A 26,432-nucleotide genomic window follows, 5' to 3' on the forward strand; every position below is an offset into this window, starting at 1 on the left:
GGAGCGTCACTTCAAGTTCTAGTACTTTTGAGTACAGAACCAATGCTTATAACATTTCCGTATGAGGATCTTCCAAGATATGATCCGAAAAAGGGAAATGACTGCTGATTGTTTTTTCCCTTGAGTTGATCCACCTTATGTGTGTATAGCCTTTGGCTCTCTAGTTATACCAATTTGACCAGACAGTAAATGTTAATTACTGGTATTGACAGGAACTTCTACCAAATGTAAACTGTATGATGTTTGTATTTCAGATTTAGGAGTCGGTTTACTTCATAAAAAATCATTAGAAAAGGAAGAATTATGCCAAAGACTTAAAGAACAATTAGATGCTCTTGAAAAAGAAACTGCATCTAAGCTATCAGAAATGGATTCATTTAACAATCAGCTAAAGGTATTTATCTTCTATTATATTCATTTTTAGTTAGCTGCCTTTTACCTTCCTTATTTTGATTTAATTGAATAAATAACTGAAGCTATTATTGTTATATGTATTATATTTCATAATTTATTTTATAATTTGAGCTATACCAGAATTGCAGGATTGTTTTTAATGTTCTCTGTGTATTATAAACATTGAGTCTTGTAAATAAACTTATAATTTACCATAGTTTCCAGTTTTTGATGACTGTTTTTATTGGCATCTATACATTTTCTTTTTTTTTTTTTTTTTGCGGTACGCGGGCCTCTCACTGTTGTGGCCTCTCCCGTTGCGGAGCACAGGCTCCGGACACGCAGGCTCAGCGGCCATGGCTCACAGGCCCAGCCGCTCCGCAGCATGTGGGATCTTCCCGGACCGGGGCACAAACCCGTGTCCCCTGCATCAGCAGGCAGACTCTCAACCACTGCGCCACCAGGGAAGCCTGCATCTATACATTTAAAAAATAATTACCTTTGTCAGAATTAGGATTAGATTAGATTAGATTTGTCAGTATTAGATCTCAACCAGAATGATCTTAGGCAAATTTGAAAATGGGAAATATGGAAAATTTTAAATAGTCCAGGTTGTAGAGGCTCTTTTAACACACTAAATTCTTTTTTTTTTTTTTTTACAATTTAATTAACCTTTGTGAAATAATGCCATAACCAATGAAATCCAAAGCATAATTTGGCACTAAAAATTTTGCATGAAAAGTAGATTCATGATCCATTATTTGCTGCAGTGGCAGAACAGATGTCCAAAACGTATACCATATGCTTATCATTCTGTTCAGTGTTAGTTGTATACTGAAGCCATGCCCGTGAAAGAAAATATTAAAAGCTAGCAACCAGAGTAATGGCATATGATTAAAATTTGGGACTAGTTTCAGTTACTCCCTTGCTAATGAAGCATGAAGTTTTTAGAGCATAATGTATTACAGAGCTTTTCAGGCAGCTCTCTGTCTCTTCATGTGACTTTCATTTTGCTGACTTATTTAGAGTAATGTTACACCAACCATAGAGTAAACAGAATGGTAAAAGAAACCATGGTGGCTTCAGTTAAGAAAGGGAAGTTTGAGGTGAATAATGTAAATAATACATTCTACCCAAGCATATATTCTGTAGAAAAAAAATTTAAAGAAAACCAAATAATTTGTCGTTGATGGACAGACAAACCAGCCAAGTTATCTTCCCTACATTATTTTTTTTTAAATCTGTACATAGTTTAATTGGCTTTTTATCTGCCTTATCTTACAGTGTGGGAATATGGATGACTCTGTTCTTCAGTGCCTTTTGTCTCTGCTAAGCTGTCTCAACAACCTCTTCCTCTTACTTAAGGTTATTTTCTAATATCTAGTTCCTTTTCTTTGAGTTACTTTACTGTTTTCTTTTTTAAAAAACTAGACTATTCTTTGCATTTATCTATATATCCTTGTTTGAAATAACATATGCAGTATAGACATTTTTCTTTCTGCTTGCTTAAATATCCTTCTGCTGTCTCACTGCCTGTTTGAGTCTAATGCTAGGAATCACTAGGGTTGCCCAGAGTAACCTTTCTCCTGAGGAGCCCAGGACACTGAGAAATATTTCCTGGTTCCCGTACAACATCCCTGTGAGTTGGGCTAACTGATGGGATGATTACTCATTCAATTAAAAGGGAAACTAAGGGAATGTGAGATTAAATTATTTACCCATATCACTGAAATTATTGTTTAAAATAAAACTTATACCTTCTGAAATCTAGTGCAAGGTTTTGTCACGTATATATCAGGCTGCTTCTTAATACTGCTGTAAGATTTTTCTTTAAGAAAAATCTTAAAGAACCAATAATGCAGGTGCAGCTTTAGTTTTGTCTAGTTATCAGGCCTCATATTTAGATACCCTTGCACCACAGATAAAAATGTTTAAATCATATTTATAAACAAGTAGTTCACTTTGTCATGTATAGATAGCACAAAGAATATTTAAAACATTCAATGAATTCCTATTTTAATTTAGTTTAAAGAAAGTTGCTTTATATTTACCACTTGCTGACCCTAGTAGATTTTTGACTGTATTCTACTCAGTACTAAAATGGATGGCAATGGGGCAATTACATATACATACACAGTGAAGACGAGAACATAAGTAGAGCTCATTTGTTACCTAAGCAAAGGTAGGGCAGTTGGAAAGATGGTATCATCCTTTCCTTTATGGTTATAGCATGAATGGCCAGATTATCTGGTCTTAGAACTTTTGCTGCAGATCACACAGAAATGTAAACCTAAGTGTTTCTTCACGTATACAGTGCAGTTTGATGATATTTGTGGACTGTACTCACACACAGAAGTCTGATTCTTCGAGTTAGCATTTGATTCTCCACAGGCTAGCAGATTATTCTTGTCTCTTGTTTTCCTTTCTTCCTTCTGCTTCCTGCCTTCCAACCTTTCACTGCTTGTTGAGGTTTCATCAGAGGCAATTTAGGAATGTAAAAGGGAATGAAACCTATATTGTCAGAGTGGTCAGGAGACCGACTGTTGTTACAGAAAGCAAGAAAAGAGGCTTTCTGTAGTCATTGGAAATGATACAGAGCAGTCAGTTAACTTAGTACTGAAAAGTATCCATTGAATTGTCAACAAGGAGACCTTTGAAGACCTTTCTGAAAGTGCCATCTCAGTTGAGTGACCAGCAGAGGCTGGATTGCGGCAGATCAGGAATGAATGGGAGCTGAGGAGGGGTGGAGTGCGTGTAAACAACTCTTTAGGAGAGTGAAAAGAGAGCATGAGGAAAACTTTGTTTAAGAAAGATGACAAAGGATACAAAGTTTCAGTTATGTAAGATGGATAAGTTGTGAAACCCACTGCACAGCATGGTGACTATAATTAGAAAATTTCAACTATACAATACAGTATTGTTAAGAGTATATATCTTAAACATTCTCCCACAGAAAGAGAGAGAGGAAGGGAGGGAGGGAGGGAGGGAGAGAGGGAGAGGGAAAGAGAGAGGAAGGGAGGGAGGGAGGAAAGAAAGGAAAGAAAGAGGGGGAGAGAAGAAGAGAAGGAGGGGGGGGAAGGAGGGAATGGTAACTATATGAGGAAATGAATATGTTAATTAGCTTGATTATGGTGATCATTTCACAGTGTATATGTGTATTGAAGCAGCAAATTGTATACCTTAAATATATACAGTTTTTATTTACCAATTATACTTTAATAAATTTGAAAAATAAAAGAATAATTAGGACCACCCTTGAAAGTGGTATCACCTTTTTGTGCAGCTTATGGATACATGAGGAATGGATAGTTTCTGTTAGGACCGGAGAATGGAAATGGAGAAAATTAAGCTTTTTAGGTAACTAACCTTATCCATCTCAGTGTCTTAAAGATGATTGCCAGGCTCAAGCCAAATATTTCGTTGCTGAATTCCCAGCACCTAGAACAGTGCATGGAACATCATGTATGGCAATACACACTTGTTGAATGAATGAATGGTTTTGAATGTTCTCAGTCAGAAAATATACAGCATTTAGAGTTAGTATTGGTATATAGAGTTTATGAGAAAAAAGTAGAAAGAAATTAGTCAAAAAACAGCAGAAAACCATGTATCACAGGTTTTAGGAAAACTTCTGATTCCATGTAATTTATTCTTTTAAGTAAAGGCTATTTTTTAAATTCAAAAAAAGGAAGAAAGAAAAGAAAGACAAGACTTAAAGTAGAAGAGAGAGGAAGGGAAGGAGGAGGAAAATGAGAGATTGAGATTGACCGTATAAAGTAGTGATAATTGATGGAGCAAAGTCCCAAGCAAGCAGACTAAGATATAATCTGGAGCATAGATTGAAGGACAAGAGAAAAAGAATACTTCCAGTGTAACATATGGGGATAAGATAGGTGTGAAGTCGGCTAAATTTGTTGGTAGAGAGTAGGAAGTTGATAGCTTCAAAACCTAAAATCAGAAGCAAGTTAGATCATTACAAAGAGTCTTCATGGGTGGTTGAGGACATGGAATAACTCAAACTAGACTAGAAGGAGATGGATGCAGATGCAGGAAGTTTTATTGCTTTTGAGATGGAAAGATGAGGGAATTCCAGTCTGGCTTAATGAGGCAAGATTATTGGCTGGTAGTGAAAAGAATGAATGGAAGATTGGGAAATTTCAGGAGTGAAAAGTAGGCATGAAATACACATCTTAGTGGGGGTGAGGAGTGCAAGCTTAGTAGAAAACAGTAGGTGTCCTGAGCAATGTTGAATGCCTATTTGAAGTTGGAGTTCATGAATTTAAATTGAAAACAGCAGGCCTAATTGTGTCTTTTTTTTTCCCCACCAAAGTTCAGCTATTTATGTGTAAGCATGGAAAAGGATGATGACATAGGTTAATAGATTCATACGGGTTTGAGGTTTTAATAGACATGGGCAGAGAGGGAGGAACAAGGGAGCTACAGATCTTAACACAGTAACTGTGATAAACATGAACTCTGAAATAGGTACTGGACATGAAGGGATATGAAGAGAGGAAGGGGTGCTGATGAAAGAAGAGAGGATGATGGGGTCAACAGAATGGAGGTCTCAGTGAGGTTGGAAACCTGTTGAAATGGATGTACCATATATAAGAAAAGCTTGAAGGATAAGAACTTATGTTTGGAAAATGGGATACTGATCAGTGGTAGTTCTCTTTGTGATGATGACAAGATTCAGGGTATAATAATGCAAATGAGGGATTAAATGGAGTAAAAAACATCATTGTTGAGGAGATCAGTTGTTTTGTTTTTACTTTTTTTAGTTAAAATGAGAAGTTTTATTTTCGATGGATTTTATTTTATTTATTTATTTATTTTTTAACATCTTTATTGGAGTATAATTGCTTTACAATGGTGTGTTAGTTTCTGCTTTACAACAAAATGAATCAATTATATATATACATATGTTCCCATATCTCTTCCCTCTTGCATCTCCCTCCCTCCCACCCTCCCTATCCCACCCCTCCAGGCGGTCACAAAGCACCGAGCTGATCTCCCTGTGCTATGCGGCTGCTTCCCACTAGCTATCTACCTTACGTTTGGTAGTGTATATATGTCCATGTCCATGCCACTCTCTCGCTTTGTCACAGCTTACCCTTCCTCCTCCCCATATCCTCAGGTCCATTCTCTAGTAGGTCTGTGTCTTTATTCTTGTTTTACCCCTAGCTTCTTCATGACATTTTTTTTTCTTAAATTCCATATATATGTGTTAGCATACGGTGTTTGTCTCTCTCTTTCTGACTTACTTCACTCTGTATGACAGACTCTAGGTCTATCCACCTCATTACAAATAGCTCAATTTCGTTTCTTTTTATGGCTGAGTAATATTCCATTGTATATATGTGCCACATCTTCTTTATCCATTCATCTGATGATGGACACTTAGGTTGTTTCCATCTCCGGGCTATTGTAAATAGAGCTGCAGTGAACATTATGGTACATGACTCTTTTTGAATTATGGTTTTCTCAGGGTATATGCCCAGTAGTGGGATTGCTGGGTCATATGGTAGTTCTATTTGTAGATTTTTAAGGAACCTCCATACTGTTCTCCACAGTGGCTGTATCAATTTACATTCCCACCAACAGTGCAAGAGGGTTCCCTTTTCTCCACACCCTCTCCAGCATTTGTTTGTAGATTTTTTGATGATGGCCATTCTGACTGGTGTGAGATGATATCTCATTGTAGTTTTGATTTGCATTTCTCTAATGATTAGTGATGTTGAGCATTCTTTCATGTGTTTGTCGATGGATTTTATCACAATAAAAAGTTATAATCCTCCTACTGTGATGCTCTTAAACTTTATAACCTTCTTAAACCATATACACTTTTTTTTTTTTTTTTTTTTTTTTTTTTGTGGTACGCGGGCCTCTCACCGCTGTGGCCTCTCCCGTCGCGGAGCACAGGCTCCGGACGCGCAGGCTCAGCGGCCATGGCTCACAGGCGCAGCCGCTCCGCGGCATGTGGGATCCTCCCGGACCGGGACACGAACCCGCGTCCCCTGCATTGGCAGGCGGACTCTCAACCACTGCGCCACCAGGGAAGCCCTACACTTTTTTATAATTATGTTTTATAAAACTATCTATACAGAAGATCTGTTGTCAAATACTTACATTTGCATAAATCCTATTTGTGTTTTTCAGTATTTTTTTCAGTAATTCTGAGGCAGGAAAGGAACAGTGCCAAGGGATAATTAAGCCTTCTTATCTGTATAATATTCACTTGGAAAATTTTCCTCCAGTGTGCTGAAATACATATGTTTAGCCCCAAGAATGAACATTGAGAATGCTTTTGAATTCGTAGTTTCTGGTCACTTAGAATGACTTAGCAGAGCTGCCCAAGTTCTATCAGCACCCTGGACACCAGTTCTTACAGTTTTCAACTCAGCATCAGATAAACCACATGCTCTTAGTTGTTACTTGACTGACATTTCCCAGGTTACTATTTCAATCCCTACCTTTTTTTTTTTTTTTAACATCTTTATTGGAGTATAATTGCTTTACAATGATGTGTTAGTTTCTGCTGTATAACAACATGAATCAGCTATACATATATCCCCGTTTCTTCTCCGTCTTGCGTCTCCCTCCCACCCTCCCTATCCCACCCCTCTTGGTGGACACAAAGCACCAAGCGGATCTCCCTGTGCCATGCGGCTGCTTCCCACTAGCTATCTGTTTTACATTTGGTAGTGTATATATGTCCATGCCACTCTCTCACTTCGTCCAGGCTTACACTTCCCCCTCCCCGTGTTTGAGGAGATCAGTCTGAGTTGAGGTTTTGATGGGGTCATCTACATTGATGTCAAAGACTGGAAGAATAATGAAAATGAATGAATGAGGATCAGTGACCAGGTGATCCATAGATGACAATAAAGAGGAATGGCAGGGTGGTACTGCTGGATGTTATTCTGAGCCTCAGAAAAAGATGGAGTTTGTAAGAGTAAGAAGAAATAATCATCTAGAAATGGCAATGAAGAGCAAAGAAAATACTCAGTCCAGAAACTGGTAAACCATCCTCAACCAAGCAGTCAAATTTAACATTACCCAAATGGCAGAAGCTGACATTATGTGTCTCCTGATATGCGCTGAAAAAGACACATCACTTCTTTTTTTTTTTTTTTAAGACACATCACTTCTATACTATTTTTGCCAAAAATATTTCATCTGTGTAAGTGTAAGGAAATAATTAGACAAACTCAAATTGTGGTTTGGTCTGTAAAATAGCTGACTAACCCACACTCTAAAAATGTGAATCTCATAAAAGATGGAGGAAATCTTCTTACAATGATGAAATGAAGTGTATGGTCCTTGATTGGATTATGGAGCCAAAAAAAGGCTGCTATTAAGGACAATATTTACACTATTGGGAGGGAACATCTTTTGAATATGAATTCTGTATTAAGATTATTACGTCACTATTAAATTTCTTTAGTTTGGTACTGACATTGACACCGTAGTTACATAGAATAATGATAAAGTTCTAGGGGTAAAAGCATCAGCGTCTTCAACTTAGTCAAATTTTTTGTAGATCTGAAAGTTTTCAAAATAAAAACTTGGAGAAAAATTACGTTGCAAAATGTTGTCAAATGTTTATGAAAATGAAATAGTGGAATAAGTATATTTTTAAATTATAACAAACACTGGAAGATGGAGAGGAGATGGGGGATAGTGTAAATGAGCAGATTCCCCATATTCCATATCAGGAGTCAATAACTATTTTCTAATTCATAAGATATACTAATAATAGGATTTATTAAAGGCTTTATCTGTGACTGGCACTGTTCTAAATGTTTTACTTATATTAATTTATTTAATCCTTAATATTAACCCGTTGAGGTAGGTCCTATTATTTGTTCACATTTCACATAGGAGTAAATTAAGTTGCACAGAGGTAGCAAGCAGAAATTCAACCCAGAGAGTCAGGATTTGACCATTTTAAATGGTTATATTTTTGTTAAAAAGATGAAAATTTATAAGCTAAGTGTTCAACTTAAGAAGCTAGAAAAAGACTAGCGTAATAAAGGGAAAAAAGTAGAAGGAAATTAGTGAAACAGAACACAGATATTTAATACAGAGAATCAAGAAAGCCAAAATTTGACTCTCTTTATAGATTAATAAAATTATCAAACCTTTGGCAAGACTTAATTTAAAGACAAAATAAAAATAAAGGAGTGAAAAAGAGCTATAACTAAATACATTGCAAACAATAAAAGAGAAGGGACTATTATGAAAAATTTTGCACATAAATATGAAAACGTAGGTGAAATGAACAAATCAGAATTTGCTGAAACTGGCTCAAGAAAAATAAAATATTTAGGTAGCTCTATTGTCACAAAATATTTTAATTCCATAGTTTAAAATCTTCCCTAAAAGAGAATCCAGACCCAGAATTTTACTGAAGGAATAAATAACTCCAGTCTTATACATCTGTTTCAAAATGTAGAAGAGGGAATATTCCCAACTTATTGTATGAAACTATCATAAACCTCAAAATTTGATAAGAATAGTATGAGAAAGGATCATTATAGACCAATTTAGCATAGAGGCAAAAATTCTAAAGAATATTGAAAAGTTGAATGTGGAAATTTATAAGAAGGATACTCCATTATGACCAAGTTGGATTTATCTTAGCCATGCAAAGATGATTTGACATGTAAAACTGTTGACTGTAATTTGCCATATAAACAGATTAAAGGAGAAAAACAGTATGCTCATCTCACTAAATGCAGAAAAGGTATTTGATAAAATTTAACATCTATTCATGATGAAAAAATGAAAAAGTTATTAGCATATTAGGAATGGAAGAGAACTTCCTTAACCTGAAAAGAATGATCTGTTATTCCATTAAGATGGAGTACAATTCTTTTCGTTAAGTGCAGATTGTTTACTTCTTTTCAGTTAACTGATAGTGTTTTTTTTAATTGAAGTATAGTTGATTTACAGTGTTGTGTTAATTTCTGCTGTACAGCAAAGTGATAGTTAACTGATAGATTTAACCAGGACCTCCTGGAAGCGTGACTTAACTCAGAGGAGTGACTCTAATGATAAGAATTTCTAGGATCATTGTAAGGCAGAGGAAATGTTTTTGAGAAGCCCTGTGGTGCTCTTCAAATCGTATTAATATGCATAGACTATGGTTTATGTATTTTCATTCATCCAGTAAATACTAATTAAATAACTACACTGTACCAGGCTCTCTCTCGGGTGGGGATACCTTGATGAAAGACAGTCCTGTTGTCAAGAAACTCACTCCAGTGGAGACAGTCATACAGTCAGAAGACGCTGCCTGTGATAGGGGAATGCACAGAACGTCTTGGGGAGGACAAGGAAGCTCGTTAATTCACACACTGGAGGAATGGGCTAATGAAGGAAGACTTGGAACAGTATTTTAAAGGACGAGTTAGAGGGCTAACCTTAGAGCCATATTAAGATCAGACATTAATTTGACTCCTCTTCACTCTCCTTTTAAACTTATAATTCTATTTATGACTTCAGCCAATAATATAGCTAATATTTACTGAGGACTTACTATGTGCCCTGCCCTATTGTAAGCAGTTTATGTGTATTAACCCATTCAGTCCTCATAGCAGTGTTATGAGGCATGTACTATAATTAACCCCATTTTACGATGAGGAGACTGTTAAGTAACTTTCCTAAGATTACTCAGGTAGTCACAGATAGAGCCTGATTCAGACCTTGGTGTTCTTATTCCAGACCAGTGCTCCATGTGCCCTTATCACTAAACCACACTGCTTCTCCACAGATTGTAACCATTGTAGCCTTCCGCTTTTCAATAGAGTTGTTTGGTTTTTTTTTAAACGATTTTTTTGATGTGGACCATTTTTAAAGTCTTTATTGATTTGTTACAATATTGCTTCTGTTTTATGTTTTGGTTTTTTGGCCGCGAGGCATGTGGGATCTTAGCTCCCTGACCAGGGATCGAACCTGCACCCCCTGCATTGGAAGGCGAAGTCTTAACCACTGGACCGCCAGGAAGTCCCATCAATAGAGTTTAGAGAAAGGTGCAACAAAGAGAACTACAGAAGCTGAGATGTGTGAAAACTTTGCTATGAATGTAGTATTTGTATTCCTGTTGTCTTAAGCTGCAAGTCTTGATCTTAGACATTTTGGGCATAGTCTCTGGATACCACATTTTCTCAGATTAGATCTACCATTTCAATCAAGTTAAAAGGGTTCACCTATAAAATATTAAGAAGTAGAGCTTAGGTTGTTTTCATTTGTTTGTGGTTTGGAGTTTTGTTTTGTGTGTAGATAGATGCCCCAAGACATCTTTTACCAAAAAATTCTATCTAAATGTTGTTGAAGCTCCCACCTTTGCCATGAAGTCTCTTTTGTTTACTTTAGGTGTTTGTGGGAGTGTTTTGGGTTTTTTCCCTCTTCCTTATCCCAGGCTTTTTCTGCTCCCTTGTTTAGGATTCTATAGATTCCAAGTAAAAGAAATTCAGTTCAAAATAGTTAAGCTGAAAAGAGTGGTTATTGCAAGAGTACTAAGACCATTGACTGAATCAGTAGACGGGGCAGTTCCTAGACACAGGAATGAAGTTGGAGATTTGGTTCCCCCAGCACTCCCTCTCTCTCCAACTCTATCTCTAATCTTTGCTTCTCTCTTTCCTGTTTTGACTTCATTCCTACCCCTGATGGCCTCACTAGGAAGTGGGGCAGCTCCATGTTTACCTTATCCCATTTTAATGAGTTTAGTGAAGGAAAGACTTCTTTCTCCCCTCTTCAATATATCTGAATCCCGGGAAGGGCTTGTGGCCCAGCCTGGATCATGTGCACATCCTTTGAACCAGTCATTCTTGCCAGGGAGGTGAGGTGCTGTGATTGTTTTAGATCCAGTGACCACACTTGGGTGGGAGTTAGGAGCACTGAATCTGACAGACTCATCAAAACCACATAGAAGGGTGGGATTGGGGGGTAAAGCAGCTTCCCAAAAGGAGGAAGGGTGCAGTTAGCAGAAGAGGGAAAGGAAATGCTGAACAGATAGTCACAAGTTTCTGTGAAGACACTTACCTATATCCCAGATTTTAGCACTTTACTTTGAGACTGAACTCTTTGAAGACAAGAACTATGGACTTGGGAGTCAAGACGGCCTTGGATTGGATCGCTGTGAATCTTTATAGCACTTTGCACAGAGCTAGATGCTCAATAAACAATTGTTTATTTTAATCCCTGTTTAGAATATTTTTCATTATTTTGGCCCATTCTAGTCATGGTTTTAGGTAGACATTATCTTTTCCATTTTTAGTTATTAAATTATTTAATATATTATTATTTAAATTAAATAAATATTGAATAATTATTAAATTATTGAATAATTGCTTATGTGTTTAGTTCACTATTTTACTGGGTAAAAGTTATGGGTAACTTGGTTAAACTACATGTGTCAAAAATATGACTGAGCAAAATTCCTCTTCAAATGTTAGAATAAGAAAATTGTTTCCCTGTATTTTTAATAGATTGCTTTTTATTGAAAAGGAAGTACCAAATCAAAGAATTAGCTTGTGAAAGATTCTGTGTTCCTTAGAAATGAATTAATATAAAAGCAGATGATTTTAACATGCATTTGTCCTCATTGGCCACATACCTTAAATACTTACTGTTTTCAAGAATTTTTCAATCATCTGGATTTTTTAAGACTTTTAATCTTTTTACTTTAGTTAAACTTGCTTTATGATTTTTATCTTTTAATGCAGTTGCCACATTTTTTCATAAGACAAAAGTATTTAAATCAATGCCACGTTAACTTCTTATTTTCTCCTTAGGAACTGAGAGAAAGCTACAATACACAGCAGTTAGCCCTTGAACAACTTTATAAGATCAAATGTGACAAGCTGAGGGAAATTGAAAGAAAAAGATTAGAGCTAATACAGAAAAAGAAACTAGAAGACGAGGCTATAAGGTAATATAGTTGATAAATTTATTATACTATATTGCTATTAGAATTCTAATTTTGTTGCCCATATTTTTAGTTTGACTATGAAAAATTAAGGGGAATAAAATGATTATCCTAAGATGCTAATTAGATTCTAAATTTTGGAAGTTCAGTCCTTCTTTTGTGGACTGAGTTTACAGTAACCAATTTTATGTTCCATTAGTGAAAAATACAGACTTTTGAGTCAGACCTGATTTAGAATTCTTGATCTACCACTTACTATCTGGATGATCTTGGTTAAGTCACTTTACCTTTTGGAACCTGTTTTTCCATCTGAAAAATAGAAACATTAATGCATACCTCATAAGTAACTCAGAATTAAATAAAACTAAAGAACCAAGTATAATGTTTTGCAGGTAATAAGCACTCATTATTTCTCTCTCTCAATAATAAATCCATGACCATTTCCTGAAAAATCATAAAAACCAAGTACTTAATTTTATAGAGTGTAATACTGAGTGTAGAAATGCCATGTTGATGCAGGCTTCTTTGTATATATCTGAGCTATATCAACTGCCTACATTTATAGCAAGGAAAAGTGAGACAGTTGTGGTATCTGAAGCTTAGAACCATTCATTTAGAGACTTTGCATGATTTTTTTTTTCTATCAGTAAGATTCTGTTTCTAATATGTTCCTATGTTTCTCCGAAGTTCTCTAGTGTCAGAAATTATTATAATTAGTGAACAAATATCAATAAACCAACATTTCTTTGCCCTGGAGAAGAGTAGACAATAATGTCTATGAAAGAGCTAATAGTTACTGGGAAGGCAAGAAAGACACATTACCATAAAGCAGGCCTCTTTTCTTAATGGCTTTAGAATAACCACTTAAACACATTTTTACTGAGTGGTCACTGTTGACTGCGATGCAGGTAGTCTCTGGGTTACTCCTTGCCCCTAGATTTCTCATAATTCTAGTAGGAGAGTCAGACAGCTAAACAAATAGCTATAATATTCTTTATTCTAAGACCCCTACTTTTGTGATTCCCTAACAAGAGATCCCAGAATAATATAGACGTGGAGACAGTAAAGTTCAAATTAAGGCTTTTATTTGCCACCTAACTTGTGCCACTTAGCATTGCACAAGGGAACTGTGCAGTGCAGTCCCTGTGTTAGAATTTTCTTTTTTTTTTTTTTCTATTTGAATTAATTCATTTTGGGCTCTCCCTTAGATATAATAAGTCCATTTCTAAAAAGTAAAATGAGTAGTTGTCAAAGAAATTGAGACATCAAAATAAATCATCAAAATAAATCAAAATAAATTAGTCACATTCAGAATGTTCCACAAATATTATTTTAAGTCTTCTGAAGAGCATCCTCAAATAAAACAACTTTTATTCATTCATTCATTAGTAGTAAATAATCTCTTGATTGACAGAGATGGAGACTGTCATGTGCTAGTAAGAATTTTCTGTTTACACATGCAAGTATCTTGATATCTCTCCATCATTGCTCACAAGTCCTTTCAGGCCAACAGACTGTATTAGTAATACACATTTTCATTTTATTCATTGTCCTTGCACATTATCCTGCTTTAGTAGAGGGAAGAAATCAGAACATGTAGAATTGGTCCAGAGCTGGGTCTTAGTACTACATCTTGATTTCTTGGCCATTTGCTCAGGTATGTTGCCTTCTCGTCCCAAGCTATTGGTAATAGGTTTTCACATTGTAGATGTGGCCTCTTTGTCCAACTTCTGAAGCATCTTCTGGCCGTGGACCAGTTTCTCATCCACAAACACGCACATAGAAACTTTACCAAAATTTAATTTTTTATTCTCTTAACTCTCTAGTCTTTATCCCAGTAAATATGTGGCAGGTACTCTGATAGTGGTGTTTATAATGCTATGGGAATTTAAATAAAGGTAGGTTGGGTCATCCTAGGCATGGGAGAGTGTCAGGGAAAGTTACTGAGAACTGGGAAAGGGAATATTGGTCGGAATTGCTTAAGGACTGCAAGAGAAGCATGCCTCTCAAAGGAGAGCTGGATGTCAGTTACAGAAAGTGCTAGAGAAAGCACTCTGCAAAGTGATAGAGGGTGTAGGAGGATTTGCAAAGGGTTGAGAGGAAGTTAGTTGTGGGATAATGAACCAGGAGTATGAAGTATAAGACATTTGGGGGATGAGGAGGAAGGGTTCATGACTGAGTGGGTGTACAGTTTTTGGAATTATCTAGGATTTCCAGATTCCTCCAGGAATTATAGGAATAGAGATATGGAATTAAGCCAAGACTTTCACCTTGGTGGGGCATAAATGCCCCCAAATCCTAGGGATGCATCCAGTCACAATCTTCATAGCCCCTGATAATGTGTGCTGAGACTTGAAGAAGGTGCTAATTAGTGGTGACTGCTCTGCCTCCAGTAAGATCATAAAAAGTATATGCAAGAAGAACTCCAGTGAGCATTAATTCTAATACTAAAACAACTAAGCTGATCTTAGACCATCTTGACCAGCTAGAAACCAAGCTGCAGCTATATCAAATGTCATAGAAACGTACAGAAGTATGGACCTATAGAGGAAAAATGCTCTATTATCTAAAATCTAACAAATGAAAAAGACTTTTAAGTGATAATATAAGAAGTAGATAATCTGTCCAGCAGCATTTCCTATTTTCACAGCAATGACTCAATCCATATATATATATAAATATATATAAATTTATATATATATAAATTCAAATAGAAAAAAAAAAGAAAATTCTAACACAGGGACTGCACTGCACAGTTCCCTTGTGCAATGTTAAGTGGCACAAGTTAGGTGGCAAATAAAAGCCTTAATTTGAGCTTTACTGTCTCCACGTCTGTATTATTCTGGGATCTCTTGTTAGGGAATCACAAAAGTAGGGGTCTTAGAATAAAGAATATTATAGCTATTTGTTTAGCTGTCTGACTCTCCTACTAGAATTATGAGAAATCTAGGGGCAAGGAGTAACCCAGAGACTACCTGCATCGCAGAAAACAGGGATTAGCTAGGATAGTGGGAATAAGAGTTTGACAGCAGTCCTTGTGAAGAATCTGGAGACAAGGGAAGGAAATTTAGATATAATGTTTAGATTCGTTTTCTGAACAGTTCCATTACAGTTTTTTTCCACTTTTTTTCTTGGGTTTGGGAGGTTGGCTGGCAGGAAGAAATTTGAGAGTGTGAGAAATTGTTAGTCATACTCCCTAGCTCATCTACTTGTGCTTAGTTTCTCTCTTGATTAATTGATTGATTAATTGGTTTTCCCCTTCAGCCCTGACCCCCATGGTTTCTCCACACCCCCTACTAATATGTCTTTGCTATATATAATAAATATGTAACTATATAAGATTGTATTTTTTTTAAAATTTTGTTATTTTTGGCTGTGTTGGGTCTTCATTGCTGCACGCGGGCTTTCTCTAGTTGCGGCGAGCAGGGGCTACTCTTTGTTGCGGTGTGCGGGCTTCTCATTGCCATGACTTCTCTTGTTGCGGAGCACAGGCTGTAGGCGCACGGGCTTCAGTAGTTGCAGCACACGGGCTCAGTAGTTGCAACATGTGGGCCCTAGAGCATGCAGGTTTCAGTAGTTGTGGTGCATGGGCTCAGTAGTTGTGACGCACAGGCTCTAGGGTGCACGGCTTCAGTAGTTGTGACCCATGGGCTCAGTAGTTGTGGCGCACGGGCTTAGTTGCTCCGCTGCATGTGGGATCTTCCTGGCCCAGGGCTCAAACCTGTGTCCCCTGCATTGGCAGGCAGATTCTCAGCCACTGCGCCACCAGAGAAGTCCCTAAGATTATATTTAAACATATAAGAAATGTGTAATTTTTCTTTAGTTTGTCAGGAACAAGATCTTCTATTACATTTTTATTTTGCATAAAAAAAATTTAGGACGTTATGCAAACTCTTTTTCTTTCATGTAAAGGAAAGCAAAACAAGGAAAAGAAAACTTATGGAAAGAAAATCTTAGAAAGGAGGAAGAAGAAAAACAAAAGCGACTCCAAGAAGAAAAAACACAAGAAAAAGTTCAAGAAGTGGAGTGGAAAGCTGAGGAGAAACAAAGTAAGGATAAGGATGAAAATAATTGATTTGATTTTTCTGAAACAGAGCAACAAAAGCGAAAAGAAAAAAGTAGACTCTGATGAGGTTCAAAAAAAGAAGAAAATTAAAATGAATGCTAATCCTTAGAGTCAGAAAAGACCTTTTCCTAAATTAAACTTGGATGAGAAGTTCGTGGGTTTATTAAAACAAACTGAGGAAAGAAAAAAAAAACAGACTGAGGGTAGAAATCTTAAAGCGACACAAAGAAGAGAAGATAGGCGTCACTAACAGTGCATAAACCCTGACACAGTTTTCATAATTGAAGTAAATAGTTTAAAATATTTTATTCCACCAGTGTAACTAAACTGTTTATTTTAATGAAGCAACAGTAAAGTTTTAAGTCTTTGCACACTGAGATTTTCTCAGAAGATATACATTGTTTTTGATACACCCCAGAGTGCATTTCTAAAATACTTTAAATATTATTGTATTTCTTCTGAATGCACAAACCTTTGAATCCTTATTAATGATACAATGTGTTGAAATTTTTCTAAGTTAAAGCATTTATTCTACAAATGAGCAAAGTAAAATATTTTTCATCTATTGTCAAGTACACTTGTGAACTCTTGTACTGTTTTTTTTTTTAAGAACCGTACTGATACATCTGTAGTCAACCCTGTTTACTGACTAACCTTCTGTCTGTGACCTCCCTTTTGTGCTCTTCTTCCCTGTGATATTCTGACCTTCGCAGATCAAATTAAGCCTCTTGGAACTTAGTCTCCCTCCACTTGACAATTACCACCCCACCTTCCTTCATCCATGCGCGTGGCACACCCTGCAAGCCATCTCTTTGTTTTACTGACTCCTACTTAAGACGAATATCCTTGTTTGTTTTTATATTGATTCTGTGACTATTGAAAATATTTAAATTCTAACAAGCCTATATTAAATGGATTTTCATGATACTGTTTGATGCTCAGTTTTTTTTCTTTTCAAGCTCTTTATTGAGTCATAGCAAAGATGTGTATATATGAAAGAAGCAGATAATGACAATTATCTTCTCTTTAGGTGAGCCAGCCGGTGCTTTGGTAAATTACAGAGCATTATATTGCTTTGAAGCAAGGAACCATGACGAAATGAGTTTTAATTCTGGGGATATAATACAGGTAGGAAACAAAATCTTTTTTTCTCATGAATAAGCTGAATGCAATGTACTATATTACTTTCTATAATATATTGAGTATACTATTATATAGTGATTTACCATTTTAAAAATATACCTTAAGCATTACCTCATTTGGTTCTTATGACATACCACAGAGCTGCATAGGACAGTTGTTATTACTGCCATATTCTAGGTAGGAAGACTTAACACAAGTTGTAACTGTCAGCAGCACATTGCCAATGTGGAGTGCAAGTACATGTCTTTTGATTTCCAAATCCAGTGTTCTTTCCACTCTGCCATACTGCTTTATGTCATAAAAGGTGATATTTTGTTATTTTAATAAATTACCAATGAAATTTGGGGTAGCTGGTTATTTTCTGGCAACCATTAAAAGAGTTGAAGGAGTTAAGTTCTGTAGCTCTAATTAGATGCAGACCCTTGTTCCTTGGAACAGAAAGATTTTTATTGTATAATCACAAATGATGTAAAATGAATGAATAAGAGAAGATGCAGGGAATAGCATTTGACAGAGCTATGTGATTTACTGGAAAGAATACAGGCTTTAGAAGCATACCGACTTCGATTTTAATCCTGGCTTCAGTTTTCTTCTTAGTACATAAAGGCAGTATTACTTAGAATACCTAGCCAGTGTCTGTTTTCTTTTTTAACCTGCACTGTCACCAGTTTGGTGTATTTTATCACTTAGGTAGCAAATGTTTAATGATACTTGGAATAGGGTTTACCAGAACCATCTATTCAAATGCTCAAGACAATCCCCAGCTACACATTCCTTCTGTTGCCATTGCCACACGGACAGTGCCATAGCTGCTCCTCAGCTGAGGAGCTTGAGTCCGTAGTCTTCTGGCCCTGCCATTCCTCCTCTTCTACTTGGTGATGATGAGGTAGTGTCCAAGAGTGAAGCAATGTAGCCTAGCTCTGTTTGGTCAAGAGCTTACTTATATTTTTGGTTATATCTTTTATTTGTTTCAGCAAATACTTGCTGGGAGCTATGATAGGCTAGGGATATAGTGAACAAGACAGTCTCTGCGCTTAGTGAGTTTATGGTTTAATGAGAAAGACACATCCTAAAGAAGTAGAGGAAGAAAGGGTGTAGACTGCTTCCAGCTTTAGAGCAGACATCTCCCACAGTCAGAAAGCCAGTCTGGTGGTAGTGACAGCAGGAACATAATGTTAGCTGGAGTTTCTTGAGCGCTTGTATTCTCTGCCGAATCTTTGACGTAAAGAATGAGTCGTGAGTTACTACCAGATACCTGATTTGGACAGCTTGGTTGATAATGGTGTTCATTCATTAAGACAGAAAGATTAGAAGGAGGAAATTTAAGTGGGAATTATAATGAGTTCAGTTTGGGATGAGTTTCAGATTTCTAGGCAGCAGTTGGATATCCAGAGATATCTAGAGGCCAGTTTGGATGTCATCGTGTGTTGTGATGGTTATTGAAGACGACTGTGGCAGAGCTCATCCAAGAGTGTAATAAAGAAGGGGGAAGATGACTGAGGATGCAGTCCCTGAAAAGCACGGACATGGAAGGGATTGTTAGAGGAGGGGGAGCCATAAAAGAATGACTAGAGGTAGGAACAAAACAGAGTTTAGTGTCAGGGACAATTGAGACGAGTGGTCCACATGTAAAATACGACAGTACTAAAAAAATAACCATTAGATTAACAACAGCACAGTTATTGTTAACCTTGAGGAGAAGAGTATTAGTTGAGTGGAGTGGTGGAGGAAGAAGCCAGATTTCAGTGAGTTGAGGAACGGTTGGAAGGGAGGAAGAGGAGACAGTGAATATATGAAACTCTCTGAAGGAGCTTGACTTTTGAAAGAGGGGAGGGAGCAAAGGTGGTAAATAATGAGGAATGTGGGTTGAGAGAAGTTGTTCTTGTTTTTTGTTTTTTAACTTGGCAGAAGCTTGAGCAAGTTTAAATAATAGAAAGGATCTGCAGAGGAAAAGGGTTAATGATACCAGAAAGAATAAATCACCAATGGAGGGAGGTGTTTTTTCTAATTAAAATGTAATTTACATTGAGTGAAGTACACAACCATAAGTGTACAGCTCAAATAATTTGTACATGTATATAGATCTTTGAAACCACCACTCAATTCAACATACAGAACACAGAGCACTCAGGAAGGCACCTCATGCCTCACTGTCAGACCTCTCTGTTCTGACCAATGGATGGAGACGAGGAAGATTCATGATAATCTTGAGGGCTTGGGGTCTATAGCACAGGAAGAGGGAGAGGTGGAAGGGCTAGATACATTTTCCTTTGTGATTGGAGGGCTGGATGAAGGGATGGATGGGATCATAACTTGTGCTGAGGTAGAGGTGAGGTCAAATCTGAGGGCTTCTGTATTGTTGGTAAGATAGGAGGCAACATCTGGTCAACTTAATGAATGAAGGTGGCTGAGGAGGTTTGAGTGAAAGTGAAAAAGATGATAAATTCCACTGAACCATGGCAACATTTTTCATGACAACCTATTTTTCTATCCTTATCTGTTAATGATATTTTTGAAGTAATAGTTTCCCTAGGCCTGTGAGAATTTATGTAAATTTTTCTAGTTTAACTCTCTATGTAAATTGACAACTAGAAATCAATTAGAATTATAAACGACAGGTATGAAATTGGTTAAAATTGACCCCTTACAGAGCCAACCTGGTCTAACTCTGAATAATAAATGATTGAGCCTTTTCTTCTTCAGAAGGTTGAAAACATTAGGAAATAGTATTAAAGAAATTATGCTTTTAAAAGTTTGTAAGAAAAGGAGGAAGTGAGTGTTTGAATGCCAATACTCATACCTTTCAATGATTCCTTGCCTTTAGACCAAATATTTAAATCAGGTTTAGGTTGCATATTCCTCAGGGTTTTATGTTCTTGCCTTCATTTTTAGTGCTCTGGATTAGCTATTTTAAACTAGTCTTAACTAGATCTACAGGATAATATTTTATCAATGGTTCCTTTGTTCTATTTCAGAACAGCATTTTATGGTAATTAGATAGTTATGATACTATCTGTGTAATTAACCAAAGCAGCTTAGATTGAGGGATTTTTTAAATATCTCATTCATGATGTAATAAATAGCCAGACATATGGCATTAAAATGAGAATTATTTACCATAAACACAAATGAAGTTGCCTGATAATAAATCCATTTGTTATTAATTAAACTTTGAATCTGTTGTTTATCTAATTTAGAATAGTCTATTCAAGTTAACATTTGTTGAGTTTCTAGCCATGTGCCTACTGGGGATATATAAAAATGAATAAGGAAGGCAAAGTTTAGGAAGAAAAAAGAAATATGTATAATTGTACAAAATATAATGTGATATGTTTAGATTAACCATTTAAGGAAATAAAGTGCTATAGGAACCCAATAGCATTGGGGACATTTTCCCCAAGGATAGGATGGAGAAAGGGCTCAAAGTATTATGCTTTATACTTGTTTAGAGCTTTACAGTTTACTAAGCGCTTTTATAAATATTCTTAATTTAATCCTCAGAATAACCTGGAGGAAGGTAGGGCAGGTATTTTCCCCCCAAATTTATGGATGAACAAACTGAGGCTTTAGATGATATTCATTACCTTACAGCAGATTACCAGCCAGGTGGCATGGCTAGGACTGAAACATGGTTCACTTAACTCCAAAGTCTGTGTTCTTTCCCCTAAACCCGACAAAATTCTGGCAGGAGGAATATCTTGAACAAAAACACTGAGCCTGGTGTGTTTAAAGAATGTCACATAACCACTTACCTAGAATATGGGACAAATATTAGGAGATGAAGCTAGAAAGGTAAGTTGGTACTTGACAAAGAAACCACAATTTCAGAGGCCTTGAATTCTACACTAAGAAGTTTGAACTTTGAAGAGCTTAAAACTAGAGAGATGGGATCTTCTAGGATAAAAATCGTGATGGATCTGCAGTGACTCAGCATAGAATAAAAGACATCAAGATTGGAAATGGAGAAGTAAGATTTAATTTGCAGAAGACATGATTGTGTAGAAAATCCCATAGAATCTTAAAAAGAAAAAAAAAGCTACTAGAAGTAATAAGTGAGTTTAGCAAAGTTGCAGGAAACAAGATCAATATACAGAGATTAGTTGTATTTCTACATACAAGCAATGGATATTCAGAAATTGAAATTAAAAATAACATTTACAGTAACATACAAAATATGAAATGCTTAGATATAAAACTGACAAAAGATGTACAGGACCTGTTTATTGAAAATTACAAAGTATTGTTGAGAAAAATGGAAGACGTAAATAAATGGAAAGCTATACCATGTTTATGGATTGGAAGACTCTGTATTGATAAGAAAGCAATTCTCCTCAAATTGTTCTATAGATTCAAGGTAGTTTCAATCAAACGCCCACCAGGCTTTTTTTTTTTTAAGAATATAAGCTATGCAGTTTAATTGTATACATTGGTGTTAAGATTTTTGGTCTTATTACTTGCATATGTGATCTGTTTAACACTCTTTAAAACAGAAAATCATTGAGTAGCAATCAGATTTCAAAAAGTCTTCCAAGTACAGCCAGACAGTTGTCTATGTGATATGCTACATATGACAGCATAGAATGTACAATTATATTAGCACAGACTTCTTTTCCAAGGGGTATTTTCATACGTCTAATAGGTCTCGTGCACAAGATAACAGAAACAGCAATATCGGCGTCTCTCAATCACATTAAGTTCATCAGACATATTAAAAGGGTAGCCCTTTTTAATAGAGAATTTTATACATATTGTATATATTTTTTTAACTTTTTTTTTTCTAAATTATCTCTGTTTTAGATAAATACAGAGCTTAGGAAATAATACTTAAATGAGAACAGTTTGGGCAAATCCTCAGGCTCTATCCTACAAGTGTTCCATTCAGGAAGATCTCAGTACTTCTTTTCCACTTTTTTGTAAAAATTTACAAGCTGATTCATAACCAAACCACTTTGGAAAAAGAAGAACAAAGTTGGAGATCTTATGCTACCTGATTATAAGGCTTATTATAAAAGTTATAGCAATAAGAATGGTGTAGTATTAGTATCTAGATTGGAAAATAGACAAGTGGAACAGAATAACTGGATCTACAACTGCATATTTATATAACTGATTTTTTATAAAGGTGCAAAGGCAACTCAGTGGAGAAAGGATAGTCTTTTTTTATATATAAATTTATTGATTTATTTATTTTTGGCTGCATTGGGTCTTTGTTGCTGCGCAGACTTTCTCTAGTTGCGGCGAGCGGGGGCTACTCTTTGTTGAGGTGTGCGGGCTTCTCATTGCGGCGGCTTCTCTTGTTGCGGAATGCAGGCTCTAGGGCGCATGGGCTTCAGTAGTTGTGGCTCGTGGGCTCTAGGGCGCATGGGCTTCAGTAGTTGTGGCTCGTGGGCTCTAGAGCGCAGGCTCAGCAGTTGTGGTGCATAGGCTTAGTTGCTCTGCGGCATGTGAGATCTTCCTGGACCAGAGCTCGAACCCATGTCCCCTGCATTGGCAGGTGGATTCTTACCCACTGCACCACCAGGGAAGTCCTAGTCTTTTCAAAAAAGCATATGACATTGGAACATTTGGATATCCATATGCACAAAAATGAATTTTGATTTATTCCTTACAACATATATGAAAGTTAACTCAAAATAGATCAGAGGTAAATCCTGAAATGTAAAACCTAGAACTGTAGAACTTCTAGAAAAAGACATTGGAGAAAATCCTTACAGCTTTGGGCTGCTCAAGGGTTTCTTAGACTGTTAGATACAACATAGTACAAGGTTTCTTTTTAATAGAGAAGGTTCTATAATTGATTGTGATAATGGTTGCATAAGTGAATATACTAAAATCCATTGATTTGTGTACTTTAAATGGGAGGATTGTATGGTGAATTATATCTCAATAAAGTCATTATTATCAGTAAAATAAGTTAAGCATGCATCTACCATATGAGCCAGCCCTGTCACTCCTAGATCTTTACTCGAGAGAATTGAAAGCATATGTCCATACAAAGACAAATGTTTATGGCAGCTTTATTTGTAATAGCCAGAAACTGGAAACAATTCAATCTTCCATCAGTAGGTAAACAGACAAATTGTGGTACATCATACAATGTAATATTACTCAACAATAAAATGAAATGAACTATTCACATTCACTACAACATGGATGGATCTCAAAATAATAATAAATAATAGGCCGAGTAAAAGTCAGACCCCCCAGAAAGGGATGTATATTGTGTGATTTTATTTATATAAAGTTCTAGAGCATGCAGACTAATTTATAATGACAAAAAGCAGACCAGTGTCTTCCTGGAGATGGGGTGTGGGTCAAGTGGAGGAGTGGGAGGGAGTGCTTTCAGTAGAGCAAAAGGAGACATTTTGGGTTGATAGATATGTTTATTATCTTGGTTGTGTGATTTTTCACAACTGTATACGTATGTCAAAACTTATCACATTTAATACCATAAATGTGAAATTTATAATATGCTAATTACACCTAAAAAAAGTGTTTTTAAAGATCTTAATGGATATGGAATCACATACAAATTCTACATGATTTTGATAGGTAAAACACTGTCAAATCTATTTAGAAAGGTTATCTAAAAAGTGTAGAAAATGGAGTGGAGAACAGAGACATAGTTGGCATATTTATTCAATGAATTAAGCAAATATGTATTATGCTGGGCAATGGGTATCAATTAAAAGGCTCACAGACAAATGGAAGAGATACATGTAAATAAAGAATCACACAGTATGATGATGCATGCTATCTCATGACAGTGTGTATGAGATAACTCTGACCTAGTTTGGGGGCAGTTAACAGAATCTTGAAGGATGAGTAAAGATTACAGTAATCTAGGTGTGAAATGAAAAAGGCCTGAAGTAGGTTAGGAGGGTAGGGTTGAAAAAAAAAAATTCAAAAGAGCTTTTAGAAGCAAAATCAACACAGTTTGGATATGGAAGTGTAAGAGAGGTAAGAGCCAAAGGTTTTTTTTTTTTACATCTTTATTGGAGTATAATTGCTTTACAATGGTGTGTTAGTTTCTGCTTTTATAACAAAGTGAATCAGTTATACATATACATATGTCCCCATATCTCTTCCCTCTTGCATCTCCCTCCCTCCCACCCTCCCTATCCAAAGATTTTTTATTTAGAATGACTAAGTCTTTGATGGTAAGAATAACAGAGATACAGGAATTTAGGAGAAGGAGTAGACTGGGGAAGAAAACAAGTTCAATCTTAGGCTTGAGTTGGAAGTTCTTGTGGCTCATCCAGTTGAAGATATCTGGGAAGTAGTTGAAAGTACAGACTTATCCCATTAGAAAAAAGAAGTCAGTTCTGCAAATATATCGTATAAAGAACTGATCACTATAGAAGTGAGTGGGCCTCTTCCAGAAGTGTATAGTATGAAGTAAGAGAGCCAGTGATAAAACTTGAGGTATCATCAGTGTTTAAAGGACAAAGGACCAAGAAGCGGAAGAAGGGGTGCTGTGAGGACAGAGGATGCCAGACTGTAGGAGGGAAATGTCTGGGAGAAGAAATGAAACTATAAATCACCTCTGTGTTTTACCAGCTGGAAAATAGTATTCAGAAAAAGTTTTCTGTTTCTCCTAGAGAGTTGAAAAAGACTCTGATAGGAATGTAAACTATTTTTATGTATTAACTTGGATAAAATTAAAATTTTAAATTTAAAAAGGCACCTTGTCCATCATTAGAGATAATAATCTACTGTAGAAAGTGCTTTAGCTGTTTAGTTAGACGGACTTAATTCTGAAAATTAGGCTGCTGGACAGTGGTCTGCATCTCTTTCCTTTGTAAATAAGTGGCTTTCTAACCACTGTTAACCCTACTTTTTGTTTCCATAGGTTGATGAAAAAACGGTAGGAGAACCTGGTTGGCTTTATGGTAGTTTTCAAGGAAATTTTGGCTGGTTTCCGTGCAACTATGTAGAAAAAATAACGTCTGAAAAATCTGTGTCGCCTAAGAAGGCCTTACTTCCTCCTACAGTGTCTTTATCTGCTACCTCAACTTCTGAGTAAGTTTTTAGCTAATAATGGAGTTTACACGTCTCTGCAAATGTGTGAACACCTAATATGTATTTGTGTCCACCTGCTACTTAATCATATTGTAATCTGCACTGGACTCTCTAAGAGTACCTTTTGTTCCAAATTTAATTCTGAAGTTTAGTAAATAAAAACATAGGTCAGTAGTTCATAGATTTTTTTTTTTGCCCAAGTTGTGTTTCAACACAATGTATATTATATACAAATAGATAAATTGGTAGTACTTCATAAGATTCTGAACAATTAAGTATACTTTTGTCATATTGTTATATTTATAGATCACTTTCTTCAAATCAACCAGCATCAGTGACTGATTATCAAAACGTATCGTTTTCAAGCCTAACTGTTAACACATCATGGCAGAAAAAATCAGCTTTTACTCGCACTGTGTCCCCTGTATCTACATCACCTATTCACGGACAGGTATGTATCTTTAATTTTCTTGTGTTTTATTCTTTGACATTGCTCCTGGTTCACATAAAATAGAATGAAGATTTTTGTACAAGGCCATCATTTACTCATCTAACCAAAGTTTGTATCATTTAGTTTCTTTTCTTACCATTCATATGTGATACGAGGTTGAAGAAATTATTATTAGAGGTTTCCCAACAATTTATTCTCATAGTAGCAAGTTGCTACCAGCTAAGGTTTCTGAGCTCAAAATATCATTTTTACAAATCTGATTATAGTCTTAATTTGTAGTTATTGTAAGAAGAGCTTGGGCTTGGGGTTTTTTTATTTGTGTTCTCCTTAAGTAAGTCATTTGTGTGAGAACTGTGTTATATATATGTTTAGCCTCTGGTTTGGATGTAACCGAGATGCCAGCATTGTTACATTAACATTAT

At 36.1% G+C, this 26,432-nt stretch overlaps 1 protein-coding gene across 14 annotated transcripts in view; it reads left to right on the forward strand.

Annotated features, from left to right (window-relative positions):
• Window positions 1–26,432, forward strand: part of ITSN2 (intersectin 2) — a 162,014-nt gene that overhangs the window by 70,904 nt on the left and 64,678 nt on the right. For 13 of the 14 annotated variants that reach the window (XR_007470728.1, XM_033425280.2, XM_033425278.2 and 10 more), the window contains 7 exons: window positions 255–394; window positions 1,678–1,758; window positions 12,195–12,331; window positions 16,241–16,377; window positions 17,425–17,522; window positions 25,390–25,559; window positions 25,866–26,010. Coding sequence is in view for 13 of the 14 variants with exons in the window: in XM_033425280.2 (XP_033281171.1) it covers window positions 255–394; window positions 1,678–1,758; window positions 12,195–12,331; window positions 16,241–16,377; window positions 17,425–17,522; window positions 25,390–25,559; window positions 25,866–26,010 (908 nt within the window). In the remaining variant the exon portion in view is untranslated. The remainder of the gene's footprint in view (window positions 1–254; window positions 395–1,677; window positions 1,759–12,194; window positions 12,332–16,240; window positions 16,378–17,424; window positions 17,523–25,389; window positions 25,560–25,865; window positions 26,011–26,432) is intronic. The other variant, XM_033425285.2, reaches the window with a different exon arrangement.

This window comes from Orcinus orca, chromosome 13 (genome assembly GCF_937001465.1).
Source record: "Orcinus orca chromosome 13, mOrcOrc1.1, whole genome shotgun sequence".
Taxonomy (NCBI): domain Eukaryota; kingdom Metazoa; phylum Chordata; class Mammalia; order Artiodactyla; family Delphinidae; genus Orcinus; species Orcinus orca.